General features: G+C 39.7%; 1 protein-coding gene across 1 annotated transcript in view; it reads left to right on the forward strand.

Moving 5' to 3' along the window:
• The first annotated feature begins 516 nt into the window (after positions 1–516).
• C7 (complement C7) overlaps positions 517–14,319 on the forward strand; it is a 56,628-nt gene continuing 42,825 nt past the window's right edge. Inside the window, exons 1-5 of the mRNA XM_047729956.1 lie at positions 517–725; positions 4,989–5,044; positions 6,995–7,070; positions 11,322–11,463; positions 13,760–13,907. Of these exons, the coding sequence (XP_047585912.1) occupies positions 720–725; positions 4,989–5,044; positions 6,995–7,070; positions 11,322–11,463; positions 13,760–13,907 (428 nt within the window). The 5' untranslated portion in view covers positions 517–719. The remainder of the gene's footprint in view (positions 726–4,988; positions 5,045–6,994; positions 7,071–11,321; positions 11,464–13,759; positions 13,908–14,319) is intronic.

Consider the following 14,319-nt stretch of genomic DNA (forward strand, 5'->3'; position numbering starts at 1 on the left):
CAAAACATGGTGCTGTTTCCAACCATTCTGTGGAGGTCAAGCATGAGGGGATGGAGGTAATATTGTGTTAGTGTGTATGTGTATAAAAATAAATATATATATGTATAGTTAGTTTTTTTTTGTGTTGTTTTTTTTTTCCCCTTTTTTGTTGGGAGAAGTGGTGGAAATTCCACCCCCAAATGTTCCATTTCTATTCTGAGTGACAGAACCACGTTTAGCTCTTCTTTCTCACAGTGTTTAAGCTCCAAGTCTGGTGTACAACACCCTTTAAGGAATCTGGAAAACATCTGCTTAGTTTAGAAGATTGAAATAGGAAGGAGGCTTATCCCTTGCCTTACATAGAGTCTCCTTTGGTTGAAAATCACTTAAACATCGAGCTGGGAACATTTGCTGCCTTTCTTGATTTACAGATGTTTTCTTAGAACTATACTTCCAAACAGTTCCAGCTGGCTAAAGCTAAGGTCTGTGTAAGTTGATAAGACGCATCTGGCTTCAAGCAGGGACTAAATAGGGAGGCAGGCTCTTTGTGTCCCCAGAGAATCTGGTGGGGATAGGAGCTAAGTCTCCGAACCACTTGCTCTGTTTATGAGTGCCAAGTTAATCCCCCCGCAGTGAGAGACAGGGAAGGAGCAGATTGTTGGGCTCTTCCTGCTGTTGAAAATTCACCGACACTCAGTGGAAATTTTCTTCCTTCTTCAACTCTGAATGTTTCCCCAAACATGAAGGTAAGATAATAATTTCATTACTTTTGTAAATGAAGCGATCTCAAAAGGGAGTGAGGCTTAATCAAAATGACTCAAAAAAGAGGGAAAACAGGAAAGAGAAAGATCTGGGGGTTACTTTAAAAAAAATCCTTATTTAAATATATTTAATAATTCAGCCAAAGTGAATTCCTCTTTCTTTTTTGCAGTAAATTAGTGGTTCAGAGGTCTGGGAATCAGAGACTGGAGACAATGTTTATGAACGTTCTGAGAAAGGCTTTAAGAAATGCAATAGTACCTTTGTTGTTTCTTAGGGAAAATGTCCCTCCAGTGTACTTGGTATGTTTGTTTCTTTGATTTGGGGTCATGCCATGAAACCCCATGATTTGACTCATCCAAGAGCTTTATGTAAGTGAAGTTGAAGACTTGGAATTTTAGAATTTGGAATCTTTGATGAAAGAAAGGGTCAGGAATGTGAGAGTGGAAGATACAGATGGATGGAAGACAATTACAAGTTTACCAAGTACACGTGTTGGTCCAGTGCAATGTAGCCAAATGTTAGAAAAATTACAGTTCAGCCAAAGATAGGAGCAAGGACAGCAACTTAACTTATTTTTGCATCATTTGTTATTAATTTGTGATTATTCTATCTTGTTCATTTGTTAAGACACTCTTTTTGGGAGCACTTGGGTGGCTTAGTCGGTTAAGCGTCAGTGTTGGGCTCAAGTCATGATCCCAGGATCCTGGGATTGAGCCTCATGTTGGACTCCCTCTTCCTCTCTTGTTCCCCATGCTTGTGCTCTCTCTCTGTCAAATAAGTAAAATAAAAATCTTAAAAAAAGATATTCTCATTGAAGGTGGGAAATGATAACTACTTCATTTTCAGGGACCCAGGTAAAAAATTTTAAGGAATTCTCTTGGTTAAAGATTCAGCTTTTATAGCTCATGAACAAAACTGCCTTGTAATCGGCAGATCTTCACAGGTTATAATGAGAGTACATATATGGGGAAGGTGTTGGCAAAGGCAGTCCTGATGAAAAAAAAGTGTGTTCCCTAAAACTTGGTTGAAATTCTTTTAAAACTTATGCAGTAGAATGTTAATGAATTTTTTCATGATGCCGCTTTTGCGGAGACTTGAAAGCCAAGAACAGTAAGTGCTCAGTATCCCGACATTTTGGAGTGAGATGCTGGACAGGCAATGCAGTACTATGAAAAGGGCATCTCAGGGCACCCGGGTGGCTCAGTTGGTTAAGCAGCAAACACTTGATTTCGGCTTAGGTCATGATCTCAGGGTCCTGGGATGGAGCCCTGCATCAGGTTGCATGCTCACTGCAGACTCTGCTTAAGCCTCTCCCTGACTTCCCCCTTGCTCATGTTCTCTCTCTTTCTCTCTCAAAACAAACAAACAAAAAAGGGTAGCTCTAAGTCTGTCTGGTGAGCCTTTGACTATCTGCATCCTTAAGAGTATGCAAGATCATGACCCTTAGAGTATGGGGGATATAGGAAATGATGTGGGAAACAAAGGCAAAAGAAAACATTATTTCCTTACTGCCTACTGCCCATTGACAAGTCCTTGAAACAGGTAGAGTGACCTTCCTCTAGGAACTCAGCTGCCTCAGTGTTGACACTTTCCTAAGAACAAAAGGCAATCTTAACTTAATGTTATCCTACCCTCCCCCCCCAGGATCCTGTAAGTCTACTCAAACATATACAGATTCCTTTGGAAACTTCCTTTATCTCTACTCCCCCCCCCCCCCCACACCTCCAAGATATATATGTTAGCAGTCATCCTCCAAGCTTATGGCCCACTGATACACATCTGAAGGGTCTCACGACTAAGATATTATTAGGCAGTAATAAATGACCTTTTCCTAACAATAGTTAGCCCCTTCAGGGTTTTGGACACCTTGCTTCCAAAATTCCTTAGGTACATACATTATCCCAATCCCTCTCCCAACTTGAAAGAATATAATCAGTCACCCATCACAACTGCGGGGGTACTCCTTCTGCCGATGGGTCCTATCCCTGTGCTTAAATAAACCCACCTTTTTGGACTGAAGACATCTCAAGAATTCTTTCTTGACTGTTCTGAACCCCAACAGTTCCACATCAGGGAATGATACTCTAGTCATGAAAATCTAAAGGCACAGGCTGGTTCACTGGCCTGCATTCAGCAGAGTAAAACGACACAACAGTGTTGGTTACATCCTGACATACAGAGCTTAACAGGATGAGGATGTGAGCAAATCTCTCATGGACCCAATGCGGACCCCCTTTTTGGCTCTTGCCCCTCTCCTTCCTGCTGCCGTGACTTTGAAGAAGACAGAGACAGCTCAGAGAGATGGGGAAGAAAAGCACAAGCACAAGGGGAAGGAATTCTGCAGCAAACACCACTCCGCCCTTGTTAGGAGCATCTGGGATCAGAAAGTAAGAAAGAAATTTAAAATTGAATACTGAATTGAAATTTTTTTTTTTTAAAGATTTTATTTATTTATTTGACAGAGAGAAATCACAAGTAGGCAGAGAGGCAGGCAGAGAGAGAGGAGGAAGCAGGCTCCCCGCTGAGCAGAAAGCCCGATGTGGGGCTCGAACCCAGGACCTGGGATCATGACCTGAGCCGAAGGCAGCGGCTTAACCCACTGAGCCACCCAGGCGCCCCTGAATACTGAATTGAAATTTGACTGTTTAGATTGTTTCAGAATTTTTGTTTTCTGAAAATGTGATAATTTGTTAGTACCTGGGAGTGACTAAAAAAAGCTATAAGACAAGTTTTCCCAGAGGGAGGAAAAATGAGTTGACACAGCACAAAGTAAAGACATTATTGAAAAAATAAAAAAGAAATCCTTGTTTTTAATTAAAAAAAGAAAAACCTTAAAAAAAGTGTTGGTTTAGATTATGTGCTTTATGTGCTCATTGAAAAGTCCGAAAAGTATTCACAGCTTCCCATGCCATTGTTCACTCATTTCCAGGATGCCCACAGCTATTAGTGTTTTCGTTGTGTTTATCAGAATAATAAGCTTTGTAGAACAGTAAAAATCAGAAGCAGGCAACTAGGATTTTACAACGAAAAGAAAGATATCTAATAAGACCTCGGTGATTTAGGAAGGCAAGTAGAAAGGTCTGGAAAAAATGTTGGGAAGCCACTCCTCAACTACAAGGAGAGGGAAAAATGTCTGAGGAGATCGGGGAGAAGAGAAAGAATATTGGCCTGTGGGGTACGATGGTCTTAAGGACTTTTACATTCGGTTATGAACTGAATACATTTGACGCTCAGAGAGTCTCCAGTAAAGATTTGAATTCTATTCATGGACGCCTTCAGTGGTCAAAGTAGGGAAATACATAAAAGTAGAAAAAAAGATAATAGAAATCACCTGTAATTTCATACCAGAAGTAAAGGATTACCTTTTATTATGTCTTTCTAGATTTGTTTTTAATACATGTTTGGTTTTTTTTTTTTCAAAGATTTTATTTATTTATTTGAGAGAGAGAGAGTGAGAGTGAGAGAGAGCATGAGAGGGGAGAAGGTCAAAGGGAGAAGCAGACTCCCCATGGAGCGGGAGCCTGATGCAGGACTCCATCCCGGGACTCTGGGATCATGACCTGAGCTGAAGGCAGTCCCTTAACCAACTGAGCCATCCAGGTGCCCCATATTTGGTTTTTCAAACAAAATGTAACCCCATTTTATATATAATTTTGTGATATACAAAATCTTCAATATTTAGGCTGGTGCTGTCATGGAAAGATGATTACAAAAGGCCTCGGAGGTGTTTTAAATCTGACCCAGCCACAGAACTAAGGGCCTGGGCGAGCATCACCCCCCTCTGACTACGGATGTGCTTCAACTTTGGTTGACTCTTCATGTATGATGCTTATTTCCCTTCTAACTCCTTATTCTTGGCTGGTCTTTCTTCTAGGCTTCCTCCTCTCCAGGTGTCCTTATGAGTGTTGAAGTTAGAGTGAAGATGAGTGGAGAAAGGAATTAAAAGATCCCTAAAGAGAGGCTCTAATGAATTAAATTTTCCATATGTTTGGCCATGACATTCCCCAGCCCCTAGTTGTCTTTACAGAAATGAACAGTAGAGGGTGAGCTCAACAGAACTGTATTAAACTTTTATTTAGAATGGAAATTTAAAGGACAAGCACAGTCGTTGAGCCTGGTCCATGGTTCTTTCCTTCTTTATATTCCCAACTCACAAATCTTGACCTGTAGGAATGTGTACACTTTCAACTCATTAAAGAAATGCAAACTAAAGTAATGTTTTTTTCCTCCTCCCTCTTCACCCCCAGGTAATAATTTTATTCATCTTGGTGGGATTTATAGGAGAGTTCCAAATTTTTTCAAGGTGAGAATTTTTTTGGAAATCATTAAAATTGTTTTTTATTTTTAGGAAGTTCTTTAGTACATGGCCTGATTTTTACATTGCAGCCTGACACATCTTTATCCCTTAATATTTTATATTTCCACATTTTGAGAAAAGGCAATGATAGCAAAAGCTTGTTTTATTCTTATTCTTATATTACTTTATTTTTTTCCATAAGAAAGAAACCTGAAATCTAAAAATACCGCAAGGTTTTCTTCTTATCCCAGTATCGTGATTTTACCTGCAATTCAGAGAATTGAGCCAACCTTAGAATTGACACAACTTAGAGCAGAATTTGACTTTTAAATGAAGTCATTGCAAAACATTCTTTGGATTTTAAAGGTTGAGAGTTTTTTTGTTTTGTTTTGTGTTTTTCCTTAACAGAAATATAGTTGACACACAATGTTACATTAGTTTAAGGTGTACAACATAATGGTTTGACAAGTCTATATGTTATGCTATGCTCATTGCAAGTGTAGCTCATGTCTGGGTCAGAGATTTTTTTTTTAAATTTTATTTATTTTTTATTTTTTATTTTTTTTAAGAAATTAGGTTTACTGACTCCTGAGACCTGGAAAAAAGCCAACCTCATTTACCCATAGCCTTGTTTTGCTCTCATCAGTTGGGTGGGATAGGACCAGGTCAGTTCCCTTCATCGGCCTCTCAGAATATGTTTCAGGAGCTGAGCTATGATGGGGTTGCAAAGAGAACCAACACAGTACAGTGAGTCCGCCAGGTGACTCAGATCTTGAAATAGTTGATTTCAGTGCAGATGTGCTCTGTTCTCTGGGAGAGGGCTGCACGCCCTACTGTGGGAGCACAGAGGAGAGAAGGGCAAGCTAGCTTTTCTTCCTAAGCCTCGGTGTTTGGGGAAGTCCTCTGCCTGTCCCTGGGACCCAACATAGAAAAATGGTAAGTTTGATTGTTTAAGGGTCGCAGACACTGAGGCTTTGGATCATTATGGCCATGTCAAGATGACAGATTAGCAACATTGTCTCCATAAAAGCATGGGAGGCACATACACTACAAAGGGGACAACTTACTCAGGATCACCTCAGAGGCTTAAGACGAGGCAAATCACCTTGACTCCAGATGTCTCCAAGGCTAGTAATGTGCTCAAAATCCAGAAATCAGGAGTCTGATTTCCTCTGCCCCTTGTAAAATGTGCTTTTATGCTAGGCCAAGCCGTGTGATCTTGGCAAAGCTGGAGTTAAGTGTCACATGAGAACCGACTGTCCTTTTTCATGTATTTTAGTGGAGTAGAATTGCTTAAGCTCAAATTGACTCTTCTTGGGTGTGTTCTTGAGAAAGAAGTAGCCTAAATGAACAGGGGGAATATCTAAAAATAATTTTCTGTCCCTTTAGTCTTGGCCAGGTTTCAGTTTCTCACTTCTCATAGGGTCTTTTTAGAGCTTTTTGTCTTCCAGTGAAGAGTTTCTGTATAACTCTTCAATTTGTCATTCAGAATCCTTTCAAAGGCCAGAATACCTTCCTCTTATATGTTCTCACCTACCTTCTCACATGTGAACAATCTCTTATCTATATTTCCACAATACTTTATACTGTACACATTTCTGTTATGAAATTGATCAAATGATGTATATTGTATTATAGATCATGTTTATATGATCATATTATGATTATTTGTTTATTCATCTGCATCTTTGTCATCTCTACCCATAGTCAGTGACCTATCTCTTACTATTTCTACAGCTCAGGTGTCTGAATTAAATGTCTGGTACATAATAGATGTTTAATAAATATTAATCTCTAAAAAAGTTGCTCTCTTCCACATACATTTTTATGTATCTTGGGATGCTTTTGGTGCCTCTTAAAAAATTGTGAAGCAATTTTTTTTTTTTTTACTATTTTTGACCATTCTTTATGTTTCCCCTCTCCTTATCTTCTACCTGACTTATAACAATTCGACAGAGCTGCATCTCCAGTCAATTGCCAGTGGGATTCCTATGCTTCATGGTCAGAATGCAATGGTTGTACCAAGACTCAGGTAGGACCATACTAAAACTTTGTGTTTATTGTTTCTTTATTGTCTATATTGTTTATACTGATATAGCTGATTTATGGACAAAAGACATTAGCTTTTGACATGTTATTTTTTGCATTTTTAAATACAATTAGTAATTTTAAAGGGAGAAAAGTAATGCTTTAATAATTAATAATGTAATAAAGTAATTTCTGCATTCTTATTTTTCTTTCAGGACTTTTCTAAATCTTACATTTGAGCCTAGAATTGTACGTAGGATAAAGCAATTCACTAACTCTTTAACTATTAGAGAAACAGAAGAGTGTGAAGTGAAGTTAGTATGTAATTCAACATCTGTTTTATATTTACTGGGTTCACCTTTTCTTCGTATTTAAAATAAACACTGACAAGTACAAAATGGTTGCTTTGTTTTGCCTAAGTAATAGTGAATGACCATGAAGAGTGAAACATTTTGCACTTTTTTTTTTTTTTTAAGGTTTTAGTTTTAAGTAATGTCTACACCCAACATGGACTTCCAACCCACAACCTGGAGATAAGAGTCTTGTGCTCCACTGACTGAGCCAGCCAGGAGCCCCTGCATTTTTAAACTTTTAAAGGTTTAATTTCTAAGTAATACAAATAAAATGCTGGACTTGATCTGGAGATAATAGAGGACTTCTAAAAGTGCCTGTTTTCCCCCCCCCTTATTTTAAGTTACTTATTCGAGAAAACATGGGAAAGTCTATATAAAGAAAACTCTAGTTATAATTTTACCATTTAAAAGACATGAACGGGGGCCCCTGGGTGGCTCAGTGGGTTAAAGCCTCTGCCTTCAGCTCAGGTCATGATCCCAGGTCCTGGGATTGAGCCCCGCATCGGGCTCTCTGCTCAGCGGGGAGCCTGCTTCCTCCCCTCTCTCTCTCTGCCTGCCTCTCTGCCTACTTGTGATCTCTCTCTCTCTCTCTGTCAAATAAATAAAATCTTAAAAAAAAAAAAAGACATGAACGTACCATCATTTTGCTATTCTTTCAATTTATCTTCTCTGTGTTTGTAATTTTTAAAAATAGAATTGTTTGATTATAGTTTTATATTCCGCTATTAAAAATTTTTTTGTTTAAAAAATTTTTTAAAAAAATTTTTAAAAGATTTCATTAATTTACTAGGGAGAGAGAGAGAGAGGGCATAAGCAGGCTCCCCACTGAGCAGGGAGCCCAAAAGGGGGCTGGATCCAGGACCCTGGGGTCATGACCTGAGCCAAAAGTAGACACTTAATGACAGAGCCACCCAGGCACCCCTAAAATTTTTTAAAAAAATGAACTCCATGCCACATGTGGGGCTTGAACTCATGACCCTAAGATCAGGAGTAGCATGCTCCACTGACTGACCCAGCCAGGTGCCCCTCTATCCTACTGTTTTTTTTTAAAGTAGGTTCTGTGCCCAGCATGGAGCCCAACATGGGGCTTGAACTCAGGACTGTTAAATCAAGACCTGAGCTGAGATCAAGAGTTGGGCACTTAGCCAACTGAGCCACCAAGGTACTCCTCTACTATTTTAAAATTATACTTTTGGCTGGAATTTTAACAGCTGTATTATTTTCCACTATATGAGTATACCAATCTTATTTATCTATTTTCCTATTGTTTGAGATTTAAGATTTGTACATTTTTGTTATTATAAATAAAACTTCAGTGAACATTTTGTACATAGAAATCAGTCCTCTGTTCTGATAATTTTCCTAGGATAAATTCCAAAAATATATGCTTATTTCAAAGGTTTTAAACATTTGAATGATTAAAGATATTTTTATTGAAATATAATTAACACATGACATTGTATTAGTTTCAGATATACAACATGATTCTATATTTGCAAAATATTTTAAAGGTGGTTCAGTTTGAATAAAAATGTGTATTTAAAAATCACTTTTTAATTATTAAAATAACAGAACCATATTATAGAAGATAATTTCTGTTTTGGAGCATCATCACAATCATCACTTTCATTAAGCATTTGGTACCTACGTGAGTGGTATTTATAAAACAAGTTACACAAATGCAGAATTTGGCTTTGGGCGAATAGATGACTACTCCGATTACAGGAAAATGGGTACATGAATAACAAGGCAAAAGTCAGACACCAACTACAGAAAACATTTTTATAATTTAACAAGTTAAGAAAGAATGTTAAATAGAAAGAGATGGAAGGTATTTTTCATATTAGTATTTTTTTCTTTGCATAAAGGTCATCATGCAATGTTTATATCTATAGATTATAATGACAAAATTTTCACCCAGAAAGAGACAAGTGAAAATGAAAATAGGGTCATAAGACCAGAATTTCTCAGGTGAGAATGAGACTGTTCTCAGTGGGCAGCCGTCAAGGTCATGCTCATATTGAGAGAGAGGGAAGCATTCTTTAGACACACTACACAATCTGTGCTTTGGAACTTTGGAAAAGGACAATTTAATAAGACACGTATGAGAGGTGTCTTCATCAATTAAACACGGAGATTAAAAACTTATCAAAGGGGGCGCCTGGGTGGCTCAGTGGGTTAAAGCCTCTGCCTTCGGCTCAGGTCATGATCCCAGGGTCCTGGGATCGAGCCCCGCATCGGGCTCTCTGCTCTGCAGGGAGCCTGCTTCCTCCTCTCTCTCTCTCTCTGCCTGCCTCTCTGCCTACTTGTGATCTCTGTCTGTCAAATAAATAAATAAAATCTTTAAAAAAAAAAAAAAACTTATCAAGGAACTGTGCTGAGCTCCATTCCCCACTCCTATTCCTCCAAGACTCCTCTGCTTGGACCCAACAGAAGTTGCCAGGGTCAGCCCCAGGCTGACAAAACCGCTCAAAGAGCAAATTACATTCCTGTGACCCTTGGTCCGAAAGAATCCCCACTTCTAACACAGCTTAGGAGGGATGAGGCGATTCCACCTTGGCTTGTGATGAGGGACAGAAGCAGAAATGTGTTCACATTTAGCACGGAAGGCTGACCTATAGTCTGCATAGTTCCCATAAGGACCAAATACATGAGGGTCTCATGACCGCCTGTTCATCTCACTGATGGTCAATATTGAGCCCAATGACAAGCACTGGAGAAATCCTGCAAAAGTATTTTCATGAGTAGAAATTCGAAGAAGACATTTATGATCTGATACTCCCTGCATGTCCCCTCCCCCTTGAACATGAAGTACGTAACCACCAGCTTCATAGAGCAAAAGTGCAGCTCTTTCTCCCCATGGGCCCTTGTCCCCTGCTATCATCAAAACAACTTTTTGCACAAAAAAAACATCTCAAGAATTCTTTCTTGACCATCCCACTCCTGGCCCCACATCAGTCTGTATATCCTGTCTTCCCTGTTGGTCTTTGCTCAAGGCTTAAATTCTCTGGAATGTCAGATTTTGTTTATTTTTTTAGATAGGGAAAAGGTGAGTACAGAAAGAGGCTCACATGATTCATCTGACTGCTGTTGGGGACGCAAAGGATTTTGTGGACCTCTGTGTGTTTAAGTGTTAGATGCATGGCTTCATATCGACTAACTGAATTTTAGGACGAATTATTTGCTTCTCATGTGGCTCAATGATTTCCTCTACTTTTCTCATACTTTCTCTCCCAGAGATTTGCCTTTGACATGTTTCCCATTTCAGAGGCCAGTGATTTTGTTTTTCTAGTAGAATCCTGTTGCAGAAGTAGCTTCGTCTTTGGACTACCAAGGCTTCTGCGCTGTCCATTTGCCTTCCGTACTGACATATGAGGTTCTCCAGATTGCTTTGCCTTGCCTTGTCTTCCTGAAGAAGGCTTAACATTCAACACAAATTAATTACCACCACTTTTCCAAAGGCTTTTCTGACTTAATTTCTCCTTAACCCTGGTTCCTAGGGTCCTTCCCCCACCTCTGGCAAAATTGGTTTCATCTTTCGAGTTAGCTCCTGGCACACAGCTTGAGCAAAACCATTAATCATCTGTAATGGAACTGGTTTGCTTATGTGTCTACCTGGCTCTTTCAAGTTACTTTCTTAAAGATCCACTATTTTTTTTTTTTTTTTACACTCAATCCTGAGAATAAATAAGTAGCTGGGAGTCCTTCCTAAATAGTAATCCAAGTGTCACGGGGCTCAAGGACAAGTGGGTCTGCGGGTTTATTGATTTTGGAGGTTTTACATCTGCCCACCAGAATAGTTTCCTGAACACTGTTTCTTCAATTGTATTAATTTCTCTCCGATTTTGTCTCTCAGACAAAGGAGAGGAGATGTCCAAAAGCACTACCTGTTTTGTGTTTAGACTCGCAGGCGGTCAGTTGCTGTTTATGGGCAGTATGGCGGTCAACCTTGCGTCGGAAGTGCATTTGAAACACAATCGTGTGAACCTACACTAGGATGTCCGGTGGAAGAGGGATGTGGAGAGCGGTTCAGGTGTTTCTCAGGTATCTTTTCCATAGGTTTGGACACTCCATGCCGAGTGTAAGTTCAAATGTTATTTGATCAACTTGCTCAGTATGTATTTATTCAATTTTACTGAATTTATATTGGCCTGAAAATTAATTTTGTTGGCATATTAATTATACACTCAGCTATCATTATTTCAAATGTAACATCATTATTTCATCTGGTAGCAAAGGTGGACATACTCCTTGCTTCTTTGAAAAGAAATATGGCAATTGACAGACCCAGACTGCTCTTGACATTGCATTTTTGGTCAAGATGCAGAGTGAGTCTGGTACATCAAGATTGGGCAAAAACAAGGTTACTGCCCAAGTTATTATTATGTTTACAAGAAAAGCAACTCTGATTAGCTAATCGAGAAGCAATACAGGTCACTCCTATGCACAGGGTGATTGAAACATAATTTCAAGTTTGGGCACTGAGGGTTATTTGGCCTATTGTTTAGGTAGCATTGGTGCAATCAGATTAATTCAACAACTTTTAGCAAATATTTATTATTGTTATTATGCTCCAGATATAGTGGTGAGGGTTGTGGATATGTAAATGAAACACATAGCTTCTTCCTTCACAAATATTAAAGTTTATGGGCAGAAGAGCACATAAATAATCCCTGTATTAGAAGTGCTCCTCGGTAATACCTCTCTAACTCCTTTTTTACTTCCAAAACCCAAATCAGATGGCTCCTCTTTTAGGAAGCATTCCTTAACTCCTCAACTGACAAATCCTTTCTCTGTGTTCCCTATGCATGTTGTACATATGTACGTTGTACCATCTGTAATCTGGGGTGTTTGTTGGTATGGTTATCTTTCTTGTGAACTCCTTGAGGATATGGATGATATTCCTTTAATTTTTGCATCTGAAGTACCTGGTACCTAGTAGACTCTCAACAAATGTTTGGTGTATGGGATTGCGTGAGACAACAGTGGGGTGCATGGGACACCATCAGAACAGGTGTGTGCAATGCAGAGTATGAGAACATAAACGAAGGAGTTGTACTACAACCTGTGGTATAGGGATGGTTTCTGAGAGGAGCTAATATGTACTTTGATTTTTGAAGGATATGCACATGACAGGCAGAGAAACCCTTTGAGGCTGAGAGACGTATTAGAGCAAGGAGATGAGAGAAAGCCTGGCCTTTAATTCACGTAGGTGTGATGAGGGTATAGGAAGCAGGTCGAAGAATGGCTGGAAATAATGCTGGGGAGGTAGGCGAGGGTTAGATCATCTGGTACCCTTCAGTGCCTCCTCCATGCCCATCTACCATAACAATTACATTGCGGGATTATAATGATCTGTGTCTTCATAGTCCTTCCTACTAGATCATAAAGTATATGAAAAGCCCAGCATACTATTTTTATTTTTATCTGTACCTTAACATCTGGAAGGGTGCCTTGCACAGATTAGGTGCTAAAGAAATGTTGAGTTTTAACCCTTTGACCCAGTTTCCATGCTCTCACAATCTTTCACAGCAAATCACCAAAGCAAGCAGAGCTTTGGCATCTTGGTCAGTGATTACAAAAAAAGTGAACTGCCAAGTGGAAGGGCAGGATGTCGATCTGTCTTTCTAGTGGTTGACGCCTTTTGGTTTTGGGGAGATTCAGACAAATGGCTTGATTATGGCTGAGAGCCTGGAATTTGAATTTGGCGTTTATTTTTAATTTTGTTTCCAGCTGAGGTCAGGATCTATTTTGTGTGTTAGATTATGAGTGCCATAGGGCGCCTGTGTGGCTCAGTGGGTTAAAGCCTCTGCCTTCGGTTCAAGTCATGGTCTCAGGGTCCTGGGATCGAGCCCCACTTCGGGCTCTCTGCTCAGCAGGGAGCCTGCTTCCCCCACTTTCTCCGCCTGCCTCTCTGCCTACTTGTGATCTCTCTTGGTCAAATAAATAAATAAAGTCTTTGGAAAAAAATAGAATATGAGGGCCAAAATAATCATCAGTCCTTCCCTGGACACCTTGAAGATTGATCTCAAATTCACAGTAGAATATTAGTGCAGAGTTGGGGTCCAGGGACAAAACCTTTTTTTTTTTTTTAAAGATTTATTTATTTAATTTAGAAAAAGTGACCACAAACAGGGGCAGGGGGAGAGGGAGAGGGAGAGAATCTGCTGAGCATGGAACCCCACACAGGGCTTGATATCATGACCCTGAGATCATGACCTGAGCTGAAGCCAAGAGTTGAAGCTCAACTCACTGAGCCATCTAGGAAACCTTTTCAATCCTAGGTAGTTTTCACCTTCTTCCTTCTTTTATTTTTGTTGGGGGCTTATCTTGTCTACAGGCCAGTGCATCAGCAAATCTTTGGTTTGCAATGGGGATTCTGACTGTGAAGAGGACAGTGCTGATGAAGACAGATGTGAGGAGTCACAACGGAGACCTTCCTGTGATCTTGATAAACCTCCTCCCAACATAGAACTTACTGGAAATGGGTAAGGTACCGAGCAGCTTCCTGTGTATATGGATGGGCTGTAGCTTTTCATTTTATTTTTGTTTTATGGTTTGGTAAGTCTAATAACAAGTCATACTAGCTAAGCCTTTGGCTCAGAGCTCTTTGCCACATTCTGGAACACTAAAAAAATTTTTTTGAAGTTTTATTTATTTAAGTAATTTCTACCCCCAGTGTGGGGCTCAAACTCACAACCCCGAGATCAAGAGTCTCATACTCCCCGACTGAGCCATCCAGACATCTTACCTGTATACCTGAAAATATAGGTGGTAAATGTAGAGTGTCCACTTGTCCCTGGACTATCCTGCTTTTAGCACTGGAGGTCCTATGTCCAGTGAAACCCCTCAGACCTGGGAAAACCCAGATGGTTGGTCACCTTCTGGGAGAAAGGTAGA

This window comes from Lutra lutra, chromosome 5 (genome assembly GCF_902655055.1).
Source record: "Lutra lutra chromosome 5, mLutLut1.2, whole genome shotgun sequence".
NCBI classification, from domain to species: Eukaryota; Metazoa; Chordata; class Mammalia; order Carnivora; family Mustelidae; genus Lutra; species Lutra lutra.